Source organism: Ursus americanus, chromosome 19, assembly GCF_024610735.1.
Source record: "Ursus americanus isolate L20-20 chromosome 19, mUrsAme1.1.p, whole genome shotgun sequence".
NCBI classification, from domain to species: domain Eukaryota; kingdom Metazoa; phylum Chordata; class Mammalia; order Carnivora; family Ursidae; genus Ursus; species Ursus americanus.
The window spans coordinates 26,616,714-26,639,206 of record NC_142145.1 but is presented as its reverse complement, the minus strand read 5'-3'; the positions used below and the strand labels follow the sequence as shown (position 1 = coordinate 26,639,206).

General features: G+C 35.0%; 1 protein-coding gene across 5 annotated transcripts in view; it reads left to right on the top strand.

The window, feature by feature from the left end:
- Positions 1–22,493, top strand: part of ARK2N (arkadia (RNF111) N-terminal like PKA signaling regulator 2N) — a 74,530-nt gene that overhangs the window by 31,696 nt on the left and 20,341 nt on the right. For all 5 annotated transcript variants that reach the window (XM_045789999.2, XM_045789998.2, XM_045790002.2 and 2 more), the window contains exon 2: positions 2,922–3,706. In XM_045789999.2, the coding sequence (XP_045645955.1) occupies positions 2,992–3,706 (715 nt within the window). In that variant the 5' untranslated portion in view covers positions 2,922–2,991. The remainder of the gene's footprint in view (positions 1–2,921; positions 3,707–22,493) is intronic.

Here is a 22,493-nt window from a genome sequence, read left to right as displayed (position 1 = left end):
TATATGCAGTAAATACTCTGATTTTTGGGGAAGATTACTCTGCACACATGACATCCTTCCCCCATGTGTTTAGGGTACTTTATTTTTATTCCACTGCAGGGAATTTTGTCAAAGCTTGTATTTTCACTTCCTGTGACTTTGTGTGTGTGTGTGTGCTTTATGAATTACGAGAAAATTCCACTACAGAGGGGAGACTGTAATAGACTTAACTGACTAAATTTGACCTGAAGAGTAGTTGGTGTCATGAGCAGAAGGGTACAACTCCCCTTTTTTCAGAAGACTTTTCAGTAGACTTTTATGTTTGAGTGGGGTTTTGAATAGGTAATACTTGTACATGGCAGTAGAATCAAGAGGTAAAAACTACGTACAGTAAAAAGATCTTTTGACTCCTGTTCTCTTATTTGCTTTCTTTCCTTGCCAAAGTAGCTGGCGTTAACTATTTTCTTAAGTATCCTCCCAGAGATTCTGTACGTTACAGAGGAACTCACTTATATGTATAATTTTGTTCTTTATTTACACAAATGGTATAATGTATCTTTTTTATTCATTTAACATTATGTGTTGAAATTTGCTCCATATTAGTGTATTAAAGAACCTTTTCATCCTTTATGGCCACATTGTATGGACATATCACTATTAGCTAACTGGTGTCCTGCTTATGATTGATGCTGGTGTTTGTGATTAAAACTGCTTTTTTTAGGCAGCAGAGGTCATTGTAGATCTCAGTAAACTCTTAATGTAAGGATCTTGAAATGAAAGACAATTGAGGTGTCATACTGAAAGACAATGATAATGTCATGTTTTCTTACAAAGAAAAGCAGTCTAGATTTATTTGTCCTACCCACACAATTTATTTACTGAACAAACAGGAGTTTTATGGTCATATTAACATACTTACTTTTCCACCTGATGTTATATTACGTACTTCAAAAGGGTCCAGTGCCTCCTGCTTTCAGAAATTAATTTGAGACTTTTGATTCTTGTGCTTTATGGCTGACATTAATTTTATTTGAATATATTTCTCAAGTATTTCAGCTGTAAGAAACATTTTTATTCTGGAATATATAACATCATTCTCTACAGAAGAATCAGCTCTCGTTGTTATTTAGTTAGAAAATCTTGGTTTATTCTTCATATTTGGAGTATTTAATATCTGAATATTTTATTTCCTGTTTTGCCAGCATGCTTCAGTTACGACACTGGCTGTTCGCTGTTTTAACTTTTACTCCCTCTGTTGGCTTTCAGAGGTGTTACATTCCTTTTGGAGTGGTGTTAGGAACACCATTTATGCTTATTTTCATTTAAGTAAAAAATTAATGATATAAATATGCTTATGAAATAAGCTACATATGGGATTGTTTTACATTAGTGAATGTTTCCAGTGGCTGCGAATGTTCTGGTTTTCATGAATGTGTTGAGGAGCCTTCATCAGAACGTCTGTTTGATCAGCAGCTGAGATCAAGGCCATGAAAAAGAAAAATAGGAATATAGAGTATTCATGTTCATAGTAAGCAAAAAGTAGGCTTGGCATGTTAGATCAATAAAAGGATTTTCTGAGTATCTTCTAGTTGCCGCCTACCATGTATTACACTGACAAGTAATAGAGTTGATAGAGTGAAGTGATGAAGATGTCTATGGCACTTGATTAGCACACCATCTAGCTCAGTGTTTGTGTCTGTTACCAGTGGGACATCATGCTAACTGCCTTCTGTAACATTACGTGTACAGAGTGAGGTATTTACTTGCTGTGCACATTCTTATCACCATCCTTTTAAAGCCAAACCACCAGTTAATGAAGTTTGCTCTGTATAAGTCACAACTCTTGTGGTTAAAGATTATGTCCTGTTTCTCCGTGATTAAGCAGAGTTGTAGCACACTGAGTAGGGGAAGGACGTTAGGTTCTAAAGTTAGCATATAGGGGCATCTGGGTGGCTCAGTCAGTTGAGCATCCAACTCTTGGTTTCTGCTCAGGTCATGATCTCAGGGTCTTGGTATCCAGCCCCGAGCTCAGCGAGCAGTCTGCTTGAGATTCTCTCCCTTTCCCTCTCCCTCCTCCGCTACCCCTCTTCCCATTCATGCTCTCTCTCTCAAATAAATAAAATCTTAAAAAAAAAAAAAAAGTTAGCATATAAGGTGGAAAATGTATGTAGGGTGTTTTCTCTTAAACTCCTTAAGTCATTCATAGACTGGAGTGTACTAGGTTTTCTGGGTTCACAAAGTATTTAGTGGCTGTTTATGAAACAAAACATGTTGAAAACTAGGGTCACATTCAGCCTGATGAGAGGTATGTGGGAACTAGGAAGGACTGTGAGGAAACAGCATAGTCAGGCCTGGCCTCTTAATACGCCTGTAGAGCATCTCCTCCTGAGAGGAATAGCAGATAGGTTTGGTGCATACAATTACTTTGGGTGCTCATTTGCCAAATGCGTGTAATTGGAAGTTGTTGTTTTTGTTTTAAATATAAGTGTGTTCATTTGATGTTACTCCACTGTAACTTCCTCTCTTTGAGGATTTGAGTATAAAAGTGATCATTCTGGTTAACTTGTTTCTGAGACTAGGTTTTTTGAAGCATTCTTTTTCATTTATGTTAAAGTCAGAACATACACATTTAACTCTGTCAGAGTTTTGAGGATCCCTTTCTTGAACAATTTAAGTTTTAAAATTGAAAATCCTTGTTTTGTTCCTTGCTGGGCTTGCAAGTTCAGTAATTGAGGATTAATATTTTGCCATTTTTAGTAGTTGTGTATGCTAGTTTTTTGATAGTACTAAGTCCTTTGAATTTGACTGTTAAGCATAGGACAGATACATTTTAAAGGCCTGTGTGATGGTAACTTTTGCTACTCATTTAGAAAGGTAAGCATGTTGTGTTGATTAAAATAATCTACCATTTCTGTTTATTGATTTTGTGTGTTTTTGTACAGGTTGCTTTCCTGTTGCATCTTTGACCTAGTTTCCTAGACTCTGCTCCATGATTTAATTTGAAAGTCTGAAATGAAGATGGAGGAGGCAGTGGGAAAAGTTGAAGAACTCATTGAGTCTGAAGTTCCAGCAAAAACATCTGAACAAGAGACAGCTAAGGAGGAAGATGGATCTGTAGAACTGGAATCTCAAGTTCAGAAGGATGGGGTGGTGGATTCTACAGTTCTTTCTTCAATGCCCTGCTTATTGATGGAACTGAGAAGGGACTCTTCTGAGTCTCAGTTAGCATCCACAGAGAGTGACAAGCCGACCACTGGCCGAGTTTATGAGAGTGACTCCTCTAATCACTGCATGCTTTCCCCATCCTCTAGTGGTCACCTGGCTGATTCAGATACGTTGTCTTCTGCAGAAGAGAATGAACCCTCCCAGGCAGAAACAGCGGTGGAAGGAGACCCTTCTGGAGTGTCTGGTGCCACAGTCGGGCGCAAGTCTCGGCGTTCCCGATCTGAAAGTGAAACATCTACTATGGCTGCCAAGAAAAACCGGCAATCCAGTGATAAACAGAATGGCCGAGTCGCCAAGGTTAAAGGTCATCGGAGCCAAAAGCACAAGGAGAGAATCAGGCTACTGAGACAGAAAAGGGAGGCTGCTGCGAGGAAGAAGTATAACCTATTGCAGGACAGTAGTACCAGTGATAGTGACCTGACTTGTGACTCAAGCACGAGCTCATCAGATGATGATGAAGAGGTTTCAGGGAGCAGCAAGACAATCACTGCAGAGATACCAGGTAGAGGATGTTTTTTAAACTGACTGTAGAGCAACCGATGGCATTTCTAAGCTGTCAGGCTCAGTTAGATGAGTGACACTTGAAAAAATCCAGGAGACCTGCAGCTCTGTGTAAATTTGAAGACTGCAGTGTGTTAACAAGACATGGCCAATTTTAAAAACCTGTTCTGAGGTTGTGCACTTTAGCACGTCAGCAGGAAAAAAAAATTTAAATGGTTAATGATAGGGACAAAATTATTTTTAAGTAATGGAATTTCTCACAAGTCTCTCTCTGTGTAACACATTACCTGAACTCCCATCATTGCCTTTTTAGCACTGCTTAGATTTAATACTCACTGTTCAGCATTATTACTAAGTAAATTCTCCTCAGGAATAGGCACTTTGCTTTATTATATAGCCACTGTACTCGAGCTTATGGTGTCTGAAACGACATGTTCTTCTATCTTCCGTTAAAGTTTTCTAGTAACTGTACCTCCTAAAACAGTAGTTTTATGAGTTTCCTCCCCGTTCAGTGCATGATAAGATAGTTATCCTTGTGCATTTTTCTAAGTTGTCACTTGCATTGGAAAGGATGCTTTTTTGCAGTATTTTCCCTTTACTCCCCTAAACTTTAAGAAGTTTGATAGAAATCTGCTTATTCTAGCTCTCATTGGTGTAAGGGTGTGTAATTTATTACATGTTTGACATATCTGCTTTCTCCATATTATCATGACTGGTACTGTGTACTACAAAGGCAGTCTTGAGATTTCAAGGTGGAAGAAACATGAGGTCTGAATGGTTCTTAATTGGTAAATTCTCATTATTGAAGAGACTCTTATGATTAGGAACATTTTATAAACTACATGGCATTTAATAGATATGACAGCATTGTTTATTGCTACATTAAAGAGGTGGAGGTTTTGGTTTATAAAATTTTATGGGTGGCTGTTCTTTCCTCCTAGTTTTCTGAAAAGTTTGTTTCTACATGTGAAGACAGCATATTGCTGATATACAAAGAATATTTCAAGAAAAATCATATTGGTTAATTAAACCTGTAGCCAACCAAACTTACATAAACTCAGTAACAAGAACAATCCTATAGGTGTTCATCTTATAATAATAAAAGTCTCATCCATATATTAAGTATGACTTTTTAACAGTTAGAAATGCTTACTGTTTTAATATCTGTTGAATTTATTTGGTAGTTCCTTGTGTTAAAATTGCTGGGGAGGGGGTTTATTTGAAGTTCATCAGTTGAATGCATGAGAGAAGCAGACTTTGGGGTTGTTCTCAGGCAGGTCCTAGGTATATTTCAGTTTTGCATATAGTAATATTTTTTAAAAAGCTTGCTTAACACCTGTAAAATTGTTTGTTCATTCTTATGTCCTGTGTTCTGATCTGTTAATCAAGATCATAATGACACAGTGCTTAATTTCACTCACTAAACAGATTTTTATATAACCACCCCAATATTTTGTCTCCTTATGGAAAGGGAAAGGAAGGTGGGTGAACAAAATAGACCCAGTTATAGAGGTGGCATGAGAAATGTGTTTGTGGGCACTCTCCTGTTTGGCTTACATAGTTAGGTGTGCTTTGTTTATATTATCCAAACCTCCTTGCTAATTGACTACTTTCACCAGTGTTTAGAACTTCTAAAACACTGGTGGTCTGTTTCTTGTCTATTCTGAATTGTATACAAATCAAAACACCAAAGTAAATTAATCTGAATCTGTGATTTAATTTCTCTTGTTCACAGCATGTAGTAAGATTGTGGCTTTTGAAAGTTTGTAGAGTTTCTAAAGTAGTCCTGGAGAATCAAATGGTAGTTAAGGTGCCAGGCCACCGTATATGACTGCCTGGACTGTGCACATGCTGCACAGTTTCAGGAGGTGCTGTTCATGTAAGTGGGTGTGCAAAGCAGCAAAGATGGAACAGCCTAAGTTTAAATATTAGGAAGTTCGTTTCAACTGTCCATATTGCTACCCCTAAAAAATTGTGACATCGTGCATTTTTAATGTAATATGTATATGTCAGTTTCCTGAGTCACATTATGACTTCAGGGAAGGGGATACACTCAACCTAATAGCAAGGGCAATTGTTGAAAAGTTGTATAAATTGTAAAGATTGGATAAGTTATGAACTGACTTGAGTGCAGCAACATGGACATTCAGGTGAACTTAAACTGGATGTGCCTGACAGAATCTCTTGGATGTTGACATTTGAATCAAGCTGTTTATACAGAATGGAAATCAAGAGGAAAATTAAAAACTGAGATTCTTGCTATACTTTTTCATCAAGGTACAACTAATTTAGTAATTCAGAAAATGCTTCATTTATAAGCTTTGTCAGCAGCATAAACATTGAAGTAATTAGGCTAGATGTTCTCTTATGCCAAATTTACAATTAATGCATTTTCTTTTCTTTTTTCTTTTTTTCATTTTTATTTTTTAATGCATTTTCTTTAAGAGTGAAAATGATAGAGACTTCTGTATTCTATAGTGCATGATCATGCTTAATTGAGTTCGATATCTGGAAACAGATGTTTATGAAGAGTGTTTTTTAGTTAACAGTTAACTGACAGACAACTTATTATCCGCACTAAATCATTGTCTCCATGAGGTTTTTGAGACTGTATTGCTGTTTTAAGAATCTGTTTGGAGATATCATATCGAGATAATTCTGGCAGTTCTTGCATTTAGAGGACTTAGAGATGAGCAAAAATAGAGTATTTTGTAGTGAATATTAATGTGAAAATACTTTGTAGTGGTCTTGAGTATTCAGGGCTTTTAATCAAATATCTCCTTTATTATAGATGACCTTTTTGTACTTTTAATCACTCTTTGCAGTTTTATGGTGGGACGTCACTTCTCTGTAAAATCACTTTAAGTTGAAACTAGTTCTGTAAAGTCCGCTCCTGAAAAGAATTTTGATTTTAGTGAATATGATTAATGGACATCAGACTTCATTTAGTTCAAGAAAGTAGTTCTCTGAACAGACTCACGTCCATCAGCGTACATGGGCAACAGGGAGAAGTTTTTTCAATAACTTTTTTTTTTTTATTTAAGATTTTATGTATTTATTTGAGATAGCGAGAGAGCAGGAGTGGGGGAGCAGAAGGAAAGGGAGATGCAGACTACCCACTGAGAAGGGAGCCTGGCATGGGCTCTGCCCCAGGACCCTGGGATCGTAACCTAAGCTGAAAGCAGAGGCTTAACCAACTGAGCCACCCAGGCACCCATAACTGTTTTTGATAAATATTTAGCATAGAGTAAACCTCAGGGTGGCTTCATCTTGTCTTGGCTATAATGACCTGCTTTGTGTGGTTTAATAGTCCACCATATAAATGCCTCTTCAGATTGAGGTTCCAAAAATAGTATCCACCTTTGTAGGTAAGGGTCAGTTTTCTTGGTGGGTTTGCATTTAGAAAATCTCATTTTGCATTTAGAAAAGCTCTATTTCGGAGAATGTCAGGGAGGCTGTTGAGGACAGCTGTCTAAGATCACCTAATTCTCAGTCCGTGTGGCCAGGTTCAGTCCCACTGAAGCCAGAATCCCAATACCCCTTACTCACCATACACATTTATGCACTGAAATGCATCCTGATAAGCTATTATCTTACCTCACAGTGTTTCTGAGGCAGAGACTTACTATGCTTCATCAATTAATTATTGTTTGAAAATGAAAAATAATTTTTTAAGTAGTAAACGCTTTGTAGAAAATTTTGAAAATAGAAAAATGTGAAGTAGAAAATTAAAATCACTCACAATCCTGCTTTTGTTAACATTTGAGTATGTTGCCTTTCATAATATGTAACAAAATTTATCACCCTATGTATACTTCTGTCTTCTTTCCCTCTTAACGTTGCGTTTTGAACATTTTAACAAAACACAATATTCTCCCTAAAATGTAAGGATTTTGAATTATTTAGCTAACTATAAGAAAAATTCCCCAATCTTGGGCCTTTGGGCTGTTTTTAGTTTTTGCTATTAGGAGAAAAGGCTATGAATACTTTAAGGCTCTTGACACATACTGTCAAACTGCTTTTTTTAAAATATATTAATTTTATTGCATCCAGGAGTTTGTGTATTCTTTCTATTGAATATTTATATTTTTAAAAAGTCTTGCTGATTTGATGGAAGAATTGTATCTTAGTGTTATTTTGCATTTCTTTGGTCACTAGTGAAGCTGAAAAATCATGTTTGGCCATTTGTTATTTTGGTAAACATTCTGTTCACATTCTTTGCACATTTTCCTCCTGCCACTTTGTTTTTCTTACTGATTTGTGAGGGTTCTTAGCCTGTTGGGGATTGAAGTACTTGAAAAATTTTTGTATTGAGCAGTGGGAATTCATGGGAGAAGACCCCAAACCCGCATCAGCAGTCCTATAGATTTTTTCCTAGATTGAATATGAAGTGGCTAAAAGCTCCACCTTCCCATTTTAAGCCTCTTGTAATCTTACTGTATTTTGGTAGCTATTTAGGAGACTCACTAAATACATCGATAACAAAACACTAAGACATAGTAATCAGGTGAGAACTGCCCATTTTCAGCTTAGTAAATGTAAACAAGGCAGGTAAAATCCATGCAGTTTTCAGTCTGACTGTGGGTTAGAATCACTTGGGAGCATTTAAAACTAATGATGCCCAGGCCTCACTCCAGACCAATTAAATCAGAATCTCTGGGTATCACCCAAGGCATCATCATTTTTTCCCCAGCTTTTTTGAGATACAGTTGACATATAACATCATGTAAGTTGAAGGGGTACAATGTGATGATTTGATATATGTATATATTGCAAAATAATTACCACAATAGGCTTAGTTAACAATTCTAGCACTTCACCTAGTTATGTGTATTGAGAACTTTTAAGATCTGCTCTCAGCAACTTTCAAATATACAGTACATTGTTAACTGCAGTCACCATGCTGTATATTACTTCCCGAGAACTTATTCATCTTATAACTGGAAGTTTGTATTGATCACCTTCACCTGTCTCCCCATTCAGCCACAGTCTACTCTATGTTAATGAGTTTGGTTGTTTTAGATTTTACCTACATGTGAGATCATGCATTTTTAAAGCTCCCCAGCTGATTACAATGAGCAGCCGGGGGTGAGAGCTACTACTTAGTTAAGTGATGTTTAAGTCTCCCATAGCTAAAAATCATTGCGAAACTGGTAGTCTGACTCAGTTTGTTACTGCTAATGGGTATCAAGTTATGAACAGTGGAATCTAGTTTTTAAAAATCATATTAGTTATAAAAACCACAGCACAGTTTTGTATTAATTAACAAGCATAAGCATTTTTTTCTTTTACTCCACGTAAGTGATTATTTTGAAAGCATGCCTTATTTAAATGTGGTTTTCTCTATGGTACAATGTCTAGATAATGTTATCTTAAATTTGGAAGCTTTGCAATCTTACTGATGGGTATCTTTGGCAATCTCTTATGTTAAAGCACTAAGGTATTATTTTTGGCCTGCTTTTCATAACTTCCTAAAGTTGAGTGCCTATATTAACTTTGTAAATGCAAAAGTGTAATCTTTGCTTTCAATAAGTCTTTTTCCTCAAAGTAGGATATATCTTAGTATTAATAAAAGGACATATGTGTGTTTAAGGTGAGAATATGGTCCCTGTTTTTTTTTTTTTATAGACTTTATTTTTTAGAGCAGTTTTAGGTTTACAGCAGAATAGAGCAGAAGGTACAGAGACTTCCTATATATTCCTTACCCTTACATATGTACAGACTCCCCCACTATCAGCACCCCCCACCAGAGATAGTGATGAACCTACATTGATGACATTATCACTCAGAGTCCATAGTTACATTAGGGTTCACTCTTGGTGTTGTACATTCTGTGGGTCTTGACAAGTATATAGTTAATTGGTCCTTGATTTTAATACTTTAAAATGTCTTGTTTATCAGTGTTTATTGCTGATAGTCATCTCTATGAGGCTGCAACTTACCTCAGTATTCCTAGCATAAGTATTCTTACACTGTTTTCTGAATTCAGCCATTTTTCAGTGTCTGCTGAAAAATAAACAGCACCAGAAACTAAAACAGATCAAAGTACTAGGTATCTTAATTTCCTGTCTTATACACTTAAGTGCTTAAAAAAGTGTAATACTCTTTAAATTTCATTTAGTGTTTCCATAAACCAAACACAAATTTTGGGGAAAGTTATATTCTGATTGAGAAAATTTTTGTATAAACAAGATTTTTTTTTTTTTTTTAAATATGAGGACAAGGGATGGAGTAGTCAGGGGAAAAGGTATAATGTGAACTTAGAGAATAATAAACTCCATGAGGTTTTTATTTGCTAAGTAGACTTGGACCAAAAATTCGTTCCATAGCCGTTTAGGCATTGAAAAGAGGTGGTGTGACAGATTCAACGATTCTCACTATCTAGGAGAAACACTGCTATTCTTAATACTGAGACCTGGGAAATTTTTTTTTTGCATCTTCATAAAAAGCCACTGTGAGATAAACTAAACTGTATTTTCAGAAATATCCTGGAATAAATACAATAGAGCATATCTTAGGGCTGTTCTTCATAAGACTTCTTGGTATAGGTAGATGGGTTAAGGCCTAGATTGATTGATTTCCATCAGTCATTTATTGAAATATTTGAGCACCTGCTATGCAGCATGTAAGTGCAGCAGTGAATGAAAAGTCTCTGCTGTCATAGAACTTCATCTTTTTTTGAGGAGACGGATTAAAATTTATCATATGCTATCAGGAATATACACTATGGATAATAAGCAGGATATAAGAGATAAAGTTTGACTAGGAATGTGGTAGAAAAGCTATTTTAGATAACGCTGTAGTCAAGAGTGGTCTGACGAGATAACATTTTTAATAGCTCCCTGAAGAAAAGAGGTCAGCATAATTAGTTTTATGGAGATCCAATCCAAACCAAAGATAATCTTACCTAGTTCAGGGATAAAACAGTCTATGTAGAGGAACATACCCTAAACTGGAATCCCATGAGATGATTTCCTATTGGATAGTAATAGCTGTACGCTGTCCACACATTTGTTGGAAAGTGCTGGACCATGTGGAAACAGGTTTCTTTAGGACAAGTCAGAGCCCTTAATGTGCTCAGGAGAGGAGGAGCATATGATTTGTAGCATATCCTAAACTTAACCACAAAACTTTTTTTTTTTTTTTTTAGATTTTATTTATTTATTTGACAGAGACAGCCAGCGAGAGAGGGAACACAAGCAGGGGGAGTGGGAGAGGAAGAAGCAGGCTCCTAGTGGAGCCTGATGTGGGGCTCGATCCCAGAACGCTGGGATCATGCCCTGAGCCGAAGGCAGACGCTTAGACTGCACCACCCAGGCGCCCCCCCCCCTTTTATAAAGGCACACCTTTTAGCACTTCCATAGACCAGGGTTTGTAAAAAGCTGACCCAGAGGTATATACATGGGTTGTATATCTCCTTTATGTAGTTTCCTATAAGGAATATTTTTTAACTTAATATTAGAACATTTGATAAGAATCAGTTGAGAATTCATTGTATACTGATTTATTATGGGTCAGCTGTGAAAACAGCTTTTAGAATTTTAAAGTCAAAGCAGTGAAAATATTCAGGGATACAATGGTTCTCAACCAAGTAAATCACGTGGGGAGCTTAAAATAAATCAAACCTTCAGTGCCTAGGAGCCCTAGGTTTTGATGTTTGCTCAACCACTGTAGGTTTTTATGTTCAGCAAAGGTTGAAAACCGCTCTTATAGATTAATAATTAGTTGTATAGTAACAATGCAAGTTGCCAGGCAAATAATATTGAAGCTGTGAAAAATGGTAGTGTGTTATTTTTCTTGGAATTACTTTGCTTTTGTTAATTTAAGTGCTTGCCTATCAGTGCTTTATATGGCTCTTCTTAGTAATGCTTAAGCCATTTTCCTAAATAAGCATGTCTTAATAAAAAATAAGTTTTCTGAATTAATGATGTTTTATCAAATGGCCTCAATGTCTTTAAAGCTGACTTCAGTCGTGCTGGGGGATCTGAAGGAGTGCCCAGGGAAATTCCAGGATTACTTGACAGGGGTGCTGTGTATGATAGGAACTGCATAGGCAGTGTCCTGGAAGAGACCATGAGCTGTTTTTCCAAGATGCAAAGGCAGACAGAGGAGAAGTTTCACATGTGGATGGAAAAGCTAACTCACCTTGACACTGGCGAAGAGAACAAGCAGCTATGGAACCCAGGGAACTTAAAATGCAACTAGTTGGCCAAAGAATTTCCCCTCTCACCCAGTCAGGTGCTTACATGCAGATGCCTGATTTCCAAGAACTGCCACGCAGCCCTTTGGTTCTTGTGTGACGTGTCGAAATGTTGACAGTACAGAATTCCCAAAGACTTATAACAGTTTTCCAGTTAACTTTGCCAAAAATGGGAATATTACAGAACAACCTTTGAATCTTTCACAAAGTCAATTGTGTTAATGATCTGGTTTTTGGATTGTATAAGAAGGAATATAGTTTTGCCTATTGTAAGTTTCTTTTGATGGTGTTTTAAAAATTATAATAGTAAACAGTTTCTTTTTAGAAAATTAGATATTCAAAACAGAGTTGGATAAATTTTAGCTTGTGTTTCGTTATATATGGTTGGAACATAGAACCATATTTAGATGATAATAGGAGTGATCCTCATCTTTATGCTTTTTTCATGCCAAAAATATAAATAGGATATAAGATAGGGAATGTTAGTGAATCCAAATAGGTAAGTGATTTAATTCCTTGAGAATCTTTTAGCATTTATTCTCTACAAACACTTGACTTCCTTCCGTTCCAAAGGAGGGAATCATGTAATTAATCCCACTCTGAAGATCATAAATGGTGAATGTACTGCATGAACATTTTTCTATCATTCTTCCATATGTTATTTAATGACTGCATTTGTTGCCAGTCTTTAATGAATTATAACTTTCAATAACATTTGTATGCAGTAAGAATGAATTAACTTTTGAGGAATGTATACTATACCTCCTATGTAAGATATTGTAGAGAAAGCAGAATAGAGCAGAGTTTGATTATATGCATGAAAATTTTTCATTGCTACATAGGTGAATTTTTGTCTTGAGCATTAACTTAAAGCTCAGTGTCTGAGGCAGTAACCTGGCAGACATCATTCAGTGAAATTGTCTGGTACCCTGATGTACAAGGTACTTCTAGAGGAAACAGATTAAATGGCCACTCTATTAAGGGTGCGTATTGAATGGGTTTTTAAGTTACTAGTGACTAAGTGTATTAGCTAATGTACTACCAATTTAATTTTGTTTTTAATCCCCGGACAGAAAATAAACGGCCCTTTGGCATGTAAAAGGACCCATAGAGTATGTCAAAGGGGAGAAACTATCACAGGATTGAAAGTCTTGCAACATGATAGCTGTTTTTATGTGTGGCCTGGGATTGGGAAATATTGGTATTTTATCTTTTCTGGGTTGGTAAGACTATTGTAAGAAACCGCTAAATTAGGATGAAATTTTTTAGTAGGAATATGTAACTTCGCTAAAACACTGTCGTTTAAGATTTTGCTTTATACTGGATTTATTTACAATAAAAATTTATTAGTCTTTCCCTTCACATTTACAACTTATAATTTCTCAATATGAAAAAGGTTAATTATTTTAATATTTAATGAAGTTGCAACTTTGGGAAAACTCTAATTTTCTGTTTTGTAAGAGGAAGGATAGATGGTTTATATAACAGTGATGACCTTTATTTTAATAATTATCAGTAACTTAGAAAATTGTCAGTACATTTTCTATTTTGTTCTTTATCCAAATATTTGCAACTTCTAAATTAACTGTAATAGAACAAGTCAATTTTTTTTCTTTTCTAGTTTTCATTATGTGAAAAATAAACGTGATTTTTTTTTTTTCCTTTTAGAAACTGATGGATGAGAATTGGGAGTTAACTTTGGGGGAAGCTTGTTAATGTGCTCTGTTCTCTTTGAAAAATGTATGGTAGGAATTGATGAAAAAGGCTAGAAGTCTCTTCTTTATTGTGTAATGACTGTCAGATTTCCTGAACTTGATATTTGACAAATAGGGGTAAGGTTTGTACACCAGTGCAACTTGCAATAAATTTCTTAACATCAGCTAAGCTCTTACATAATGTTAGTATGAATTTTCACCATAAACTATATAGGAGTTTATTATAACTGATGTATTTTTCTCTGAAATGATACTGCAACATTTGTAAACAACCTCAGCGAGTATTTTTCTTTTTTTAGATTAAGTTTTATATCAATAGGAAGAACATACTGGTTTGGGATGACTGACTAGATTTTAACTAATCTGTAATCTTTACTTGAATTTGAGATATTTTCAGGGAAGTTTGTTCTGTCTTCAGTTTCTTACTGGGATCACAGATTTTACTAGACATGGACGTTTAGGCATAAAAACAGTGTTAATTTAGGGGGGTCCCTAGCTGGCTCTATTGGTAGAGCATGCAACTCTTGATCTCAGAGTCATGAGTTCAAACCCCACAGTGGGCATGGAGCCTACTTAAAAAAATAAATTCAAAAAGTTAATTTCAGCATGTTAACATGACTACTTTTCTATGCATGTATAAACTGCTTTAAGCACTTAGTAGGTTTCTTTTTTGTTCCATGATTTGTTATTTGATATATTAAGCATGTACTGCTGTTTTTTATTTTTAAAATAGAACATATGAATTCATCTTTTAAAAATAACACAAATTCTTCCTAGTATTGACTGGATATATTCTAGTTTTTGTTATTAGATAATTGAGCAAAAAGTCTACAGATACATTTTTCCCTTTAAGTGAAAAATGAAAAAATTTCAATGGAATAGAATTATTAAACATAGGTTTTAAAAATTGATATTGTAGGTAGGAATGACATTTAGGATATTTGGGAAGGTTTTAAACAATAATTTTGGGAAGCCTTTCTACATAATTTTGGGTAAAGAGGTGAAAAGAGGTTTTGGTAGAAGGAAAAGGACCACCAAAATATATTGATTTCATTCATAGAATATATTCCAAAATACTAAAATTTATTCTAAAGTAAAATTTGACACTTTGTGGTTTGGAGTGTTTAACCTTAAGAATAATTTTGTAGCAGAAACATACATGCAAATTTCATCCTGATTTTCAGTTTCTCACAGTGCCTTGAAAATGTGTTGCTGTCTTAGGGAATATTGTTTTGAAAAACAGTAAGTTTTTATATGAGTTGTGCTTTAAAATGATTACACCTTGTCCAGATTGCACAGTTAAAAAATTCCTCTTTCAAAAAAGTTTGTTTTTTATTATGTTTATTTAAAGAAATATCAAGTATTGGAGTAGTTTTAATACTTATTTTTATATGACTGCTGTTGTGGATTATTCAGTTCTCCTTTAGTGAGGCAGAGTCTGTATCCCTAAGATTATACCCCCTCATCTATGGGAATTATGTTCCAAGACCCACGTGGATGCCTGAAACCACGGATAGTACTGAACTCTACATATACTGTTTTTTCCTATACAAACATACCTGTGATAAAGTTTAATTTATAAACTAGGCACAGTAAGAGATTAACAACAATAATAAAATTGAATAGTTATAATAATATATTGTAATAAAAATTATATGAATGTAGTCTCAAAATCTCTTATTGTACTGTACTTGCCCTCGTGATGATGTGAGGTGATAAAATGGGTATGTGATGAGAGGAAGTGAGGTGAACGACACAGGCGCTATGACGTGTTGTTAGGCTACTGTTGACCTTCTGACCATTTGTCAGGAGGAGGATCATCTGCTTCCGGACCTCTGTTGACTGATGTAACTGAGACCTTGGAAGTGAAACCACGGCTAAAGGGGGACTGTTGTACTTAAAAGGACTACAACTAAGAAGTGGGAATGACTTTTGGGTCATGCGTGGCATTTTAACATAGGTGTTATTTTAGAAGTATCTAGTGGTCTTACCTAATTTCTCTTGAATTCCCTTAATTTTTCTAGAATTTTACGAAGGGTAAGGAATATATTCTGTTTGGACCTTTTTGTAGTATATAAAGGTCTAACTAATGCTGGGAAGAAACTTCTTTCAACCTAAAACATTAATCTAGACATGGTTGAAATGCTTTTTAAAAATAAAGTCCCATATTTGAACATGTTATTTCTCTAATATGTACATATGAAGTTAGGTGATCCTTAAAAAGAGGCATTATCCCCTCACTAAAGGTAAGTGTGTTTCTGATGCTTTGTCTACAGACTACTTTCTGCCTAGTTTGTACTAATTCAGTGTTCTAAGACATTAGATTTTTAAATCATTTTAACAGCATTTAACCAGCAGGTTAGAACGATCTGGTTATTTGAGCCACTTGTTAGGTGATAATAACTCTTAATTGTATTGATGTGTATTTTGTTCACATTATATTAAAAACGAGTGTAATATAAGCCCAAATAAAATTTAAATTTAGAACACAACACAGTGAAATTAAAATGTTAAGATTTAATATTTTGCATGAAGTGTTTTTTTAACTTAGAAGTAGAATAAAGGATTCTGTCATTTTGGGGCTCCAAAAGAAAAAGCCTGTTTTCTTGTTACCAAGTGAGAGGAATGAGCCTCATCTCAAGGATGTGTGTGCCTGTGTGTGCGTGTGGACACATACACCCATTCAGAATTCTGAAATAAGTTCTGTATTTTTATTAACGTTCTGTTTGACAAGTTGTTGGAGACAGATGACTAATAGTCTTAAAGGGATTTAAATGAATTCACATCATTAATATCCATTCATTGCTTCCTATTTGTATGTAAGAAAGAGAGTTGCCCACGTACACGCCTAGTTAGGGTGATTAAACTGGAGAAAAAGGTTATTTTATGGAATTTCTTTTAATTGTCAAGTAAAGGTTTTTGACCTCTTGTTTATTTCACAGACTGAGTAAAAAAATAACTTTGCTTCATTGCTTTTGTCGTTCTCTCCTGTTAACAGACTTAACAGCAGAGATCCAGGTCTCTGGGTCTAACTATATCTCAATTTACCTAAGATTTATTACTGAAAATTTGTATGTAAGTCAGAATATTAGATATGAAATAATTTTAAGTGTATTAAATTTGCTTGTTAATAAAAGGGATGCTATAGAGAATCTTTTTGTTGCAAATAAAGCACCCAAGTTGATATTACTGATAATTTTCATTTTTAACATATAGCTGAATTTGCCTAATGGTACAAGCTACATGGAAGTCATAGGAAAGATGGCAAACAGGTTTCTTGCTGTCATTTGTTTAGAATAACAGATTATAGGCAAGCTGTCTTAAAGATGGTGACCTTTTAAAGTAATTGTACCTGTTACGTTTTGTTTAGCTTGTGTTGATTTCTCTCTCTCGTGTTTGAATTAAATGATACAGTCAGTGGTGGCGACAATGAAAAAGATTTTGTGGAATGTCATGCATTAGAAGATACAGCATCAAAACCATTTCTGCAAATTTATTAAACTTGAAATTTTTTTACTGTTCAGTAAAAATTGTTCTTGAAGAAAAATTCTTCTCAAGATCCTTTCTAAAAATGGCATGTGTCCATAACCATTGTACAGATAAGAAACTTCTTAATTTGTCAAGAACAGATTGTACACAACATGAATAACTTTGGAGGTTCTGTACTTCTCATTTTTTCTTTATTTTTGTTTTTAATTTCTCTGAATTTTAGGAAAGTTAGTGGGGATTGAAAACAGACTGTTAGTTTACTAGCATTGAGTATATCTTCTTAGCTTATATTAAATTTACCACAACGTAAAATAGAAGACATCCTAAAAAGTGAAGGGATAGTAATCTATGAGGAAGTATATTCTTTGGTAATGAAATCTTACAACTTTAAGATTTGGGGAGAATGTTATCAAATAACTGATTTTTATTTTATTACATTTTCTTTATATCTTTTACCTAACTGCATTTGAAGTGTAATAACTAATCTAGATAAATAAAAGTTTTAAAAAAGAAATGTTTGTTACACTGTTGAGGACAGCATTGGTTGTATTAGTGATTCTCTACCAGTTAATTCACATTAGGTGTTTGGGAGTCAAGAAGCTTGCTTTTCCATAATGAAATGATGGTATTAGTTTGTAGTTAGAATAATTAATAATAGATTTTACATGATGTTTTTGAGATAATTTTCAGGTTTTTTGTAATTGGTGTATTGACAAAATAACAAATACCAATGTTAATACAAAAGTTGAGATTCTTTTCCTTTACGTGTCCTATTAAGTTATCCTCTTAAAAACTGAGGAATATTTGGAAAATAGCAGAATTGAGACTACTTTGAGGAGTAATCAGAAAGGAATGGAGGTATCGTTAGCAGGGAGCATAGACATGGAGATGTGGCTAAAGTCATACCTAATTTGTATGTCCTTCATGTACATAGTGCAGATATTTTAGCTTTGTTCTCTGTAGATCTGAATACTAAAGCAGTAGGTTGTGAGTTTGTTTCTGAAGTAGGAAGAAAAATTGAAAGATAGTGACCTCTTCAGGTGCCCTGTTTTCTATATTTTGAGGTTTTTTTTTTTGAATATCCAGATACATATTTACCCGAGTTATCTCATGAATAACCTCCCAATTTTCCCCAGCTTTGTAGTTAGTGGTGAAATGTTAAAATTAAATTTTCTTTCTTGCGATCAACTTTCTAACTACTCTGATAATCTTGAATATTTGCTTTTACCTCTTTGATCCTTTCAAAATTAACTCTTAATCAGTATTACAGGTAACTTTTCTGGGTGGACAAAATGACCTGTCATTTACCAGTATGATGTGAGGACAGATGTAATGCTTAAAACTTTATTCCCGCCTTGCACACTTGATAATCTCACAAATTTTAATAATTGAGATGAATAAAATGGAAAAAGTACAAAATAGGCATTGATTCAGTTATATTTAGAAAGTGACTTAATGCCAGGTGCCTGGCTGGCTCCATTGGTAGAACATGCGACTCTTGATCTTGGGCTTGTGAGTTCGAGCCCAACTTTGGGTGAAGAGATTACTTAAAAAACAAGTAAAAATTTAATTAAAACATAGAAGTGACTTACTGCCTAAACATAAATTTTCAGTGCATTCTGCGCATTTCATTTCCATTTAGCCCTGTTTCTCATACATGTTTCTTTTCACCGAAATAGCTTTTGATATTATTCCGCAGAAAATATACACACACAGTTTTTGGTATTTAAAGCTGTTTTTCTAGGGGAGGGGGGTGGGGGAATGGGATAGACAGGTGATGGGTAGTAAGGAGGGCACGTATTGCATGGTGCACTGGGTGTTATACGCAACTAATGAATCATCGAGCCTTACATCGGAAACCGGGGATGTACTGTATGGTGACTAACATAATATAATAAAAAATCATAAAAAAAAAGCTGTTTTTCTAGAAATGGCACTTTTCTATATAGATTTTTGTTTTTTTTTCTGGTGAATGTAATTATTCGTCTTTTCCAAGAGCTGCTTTGAAAATGACTGCTTTGTTTCTTCAGATTGTTCTGTGTGTGTGTGTGTACACACTTTGATAGTAATAAAAATATAGCATAAGTATTCGCAAGTATTTTTTTCTCATTTGCAAATATAAATTTCCATTTTGGTCAGTATTTTGGTATATAATGAAAAAGCCTTTTTTCTTGAGTAGGTTCTGCTAACGTGCAAATTTCCTTCTTGAGGTTTGCTCTTTCCCTTGATTCCTCACACCCATACCTTATTCCCCCACACCTCATTCCCTCACCTAGCCACCACACACACATATTCTCCCTTCGTAGACCCCTTGCTTGGGTAGGTAATTTCTAGGAACCCTTCTTTCAGGTGTAACTGTTTTGAATCTGACTATCTGGATTGAGGCCAAGTGTGATTTCCACTGTTGTCTTGATGTTGTACGTAATGGCGCTGGGCCTACACCCTTTAATGACTATGGCAGTAGAGCTTGTGTGGGATCATTTGGCAATAACAGGATAGATTTTTCCTCTCCTCATGAGGGGTTTCAGGAGATTGGCTGTAATAGGGACAACAGGAGGAATTTTCCCTGAGCTTTACTGTGTATTACTGTAGTCATAGAAATGGGAGTTGAAGGGACAAAGCAAAGCATCTGCTGGGCCATTGCCCCACCTTTCCTTGGGCCAAAGACTTAACCAATATAGAAGGAGAAGTGGCATTTCTAGGATGTCTGGGGATACAAGAGGAATTCCTGTCTGCTAGATCTAATTAGACCTCATACTGGGAGACTGACAACACTTGTGTTAGTGGGACGGTTCTGTAGGCAAGGATGGTGCAAAATATGAGATAATCCATAAATGATCTCTGTTTGACTTTTAAACACTTTTTATATGAATACACCCAAACTGACACGACAGTTCAGACAAAAACAAAAGTCCCATTTGTGGTGATCTCAGTAATCCTAGCAAAGCATGTACTTCACAAGTTGGGTTAATCTTACAACCAGTATGAGCACCAATCCAGGCAGTGATGTTTTCTCAAAGCTGCTCGCTTGCAGGCTCTGTAGGGCAGAATTTGCATGTAAAGATAAGCAAACATAATAAAGTAGGACAAGTGCTAATTATAATGGAAGGATGGGGCAATGGACCAGTATTGTGTTGTTATGTCATCTTTAACTCTTGCCATAACCCTGTGAAGAAACTGAGTCTTACAGCTAAGTAGTAGTAGGTAGGACTTCTAACCCGTGTGTTTGCTGACAAAGATCTGTGCGTTTCCTGTGCTGCTGTCGAGTCTCCTGTATATTCTCAGTTCCCTCAACACTGAACAACTGTAATGTAATTGATTCTGGTTCCACCTAAGTAGGACTTGAATCTCTCATCTGTAAAACAAGAATGGTAAATTATGTATTACCTTATGTAATTTTAAAAGTTCTGTGCTTTGGGTTGTCAAATTTGAAAAAGGTTTGTCAGGGATAAACATACTAAAGGATGTTGGTTTTGTTTTGCCTCTTTTTATTTTTGATTCATATTCTTTCAGTGAGGTTTAAGAGAACATTTTTTAAAAAGAATATATTTGATTGAGAAAACTAACTCATAAAATTAAACACTTGATGACAACAGTACAGAAGGTTTAAGGTCCATAAAAGTGTAAACTTCACTCTATCAGGAATGTGTGATGACACAGACACATCTGTATTTTATTATTTGACAAGTTAGAACGGTGTTTATAGGCTAGGAGGTCAGTGGGAGGGTACAGACCTATCTCTAGCATAAAACGGACGAACCGATGTTCTTAAAAAAGGCAGTGGATTGCTTGACTTTTAATCGTAATGACCAGCAAAAATTTCAAAATATTTCAATCAGGAGGAAAAACAGCACTTTGATTAACCACAGACCAAATAGTTATTAGCTAACTGTGTTAAATATACCTTTTTGAGATATGCTTTTAATGATTATAGAAAAGCTAGTAAGTTCGTTATTATAAATTTGTGTTTTAAGATTGGGACAGACTTCAAGGTTTGCAGATGGGAGATTGTGCAGTTTGGCTAATCCTTAAATATTGTAACATGGAATGTACTTATATTAATTAAGTTTTAAATTGGAAATGTTTCCATGTGTAACTGCTTGAAGGGACTATGGATGTTTTTGAAAGTGAAAATAATCTCAGTAGCAGTGCATTTATTTTAGCAGCATAGAAGAATAATCAAGTGGGACGGAGGACAGTATCTCCATCTTTATTCCATCCTGTAATGAATTGTTAGAGTCAGATCGGAAGCATAGAGTCAAATTGTTGCTTCTTTATTAATGTGCTGAATTTTCCTAGCTCCTCATCAGTGGCTTTTTTCCCCCTTTCTTTTAAAAGGCAGATCAAATTTCTATAGGATCTTACCTGTCTCTTAATTCTGCTGTGTAGCAAGAACCACTTTTAAAAGAATATCACAGATTATCACCATCAGTTAGCTAATACTTCATGGTTAAAGCCCAAGCCCTGATGCTAAGTGTTTTAAACATACCTTATTTAATCTTGATTTGCTAATGATAAGTGTAAGATGACCTTAGAACACAACATTCTTAATTGTGGTTTCTTGTTGGAAGAAAGATAAAAAGGCAACCATTCCTTTATTAAAGTTTGTATAGTATTGTCATCATTTTGGATACATTGAAAATGAGAAATGACACTGATAATTTAACTTTTAAGTGTAATTAAAATATGAAAATATTACTGTCTTTGTTTATGATGAATACTAAATTTAAGCTAAGCTATAAGGTGTGCTGTTTGGAAATATGGAAGATACAAGAATGAAGCCAGATAACAAGTTTATGCTTGTATTTCCTACTGATGAAGACTTTCAGACAAGTTATTGCCATGGGTAGGTGATGTTAACTCTGCATGTACATATACAACTATACTCTTTGCATGATTCTACATGTAGGAGTGGTACAATTTTGACTTGACTGTTGACCTGATGCCTCAATTTGGTGGTTGTGGGGGGGGTGATGTGCGAGAAAGAGGTTGTGAATGGTACTAGTGGTATAAAATCTAAAATAAATCACTAATTTTTTGTAAAAAATACTTAACTAAAGCCCTTTTAAAAATAGAACATTTGGTCAAATAGTCAATATTGTACTTGACCCTCATATCTTCTGCACCCAAGTATTTGGACATCACACAGTATCTTGATTCCATAATAATCATTTTGAACTCTGACGAGAACTCCATGAATGATAGAGCTTTCTTTTCTTTTTTAGAAAAGAAAAATATCAAACATGAACCGATTTTTTGCTATTTGAGCTAAAATCCACTAACAACTGATACTGAGGCCACACTATTGAATTTTATGAACTTGATTTACCCTTTTTGGGAGAATTGGAAATTATTTTTAAGTAGTCAACTGAAATTGTCATAAT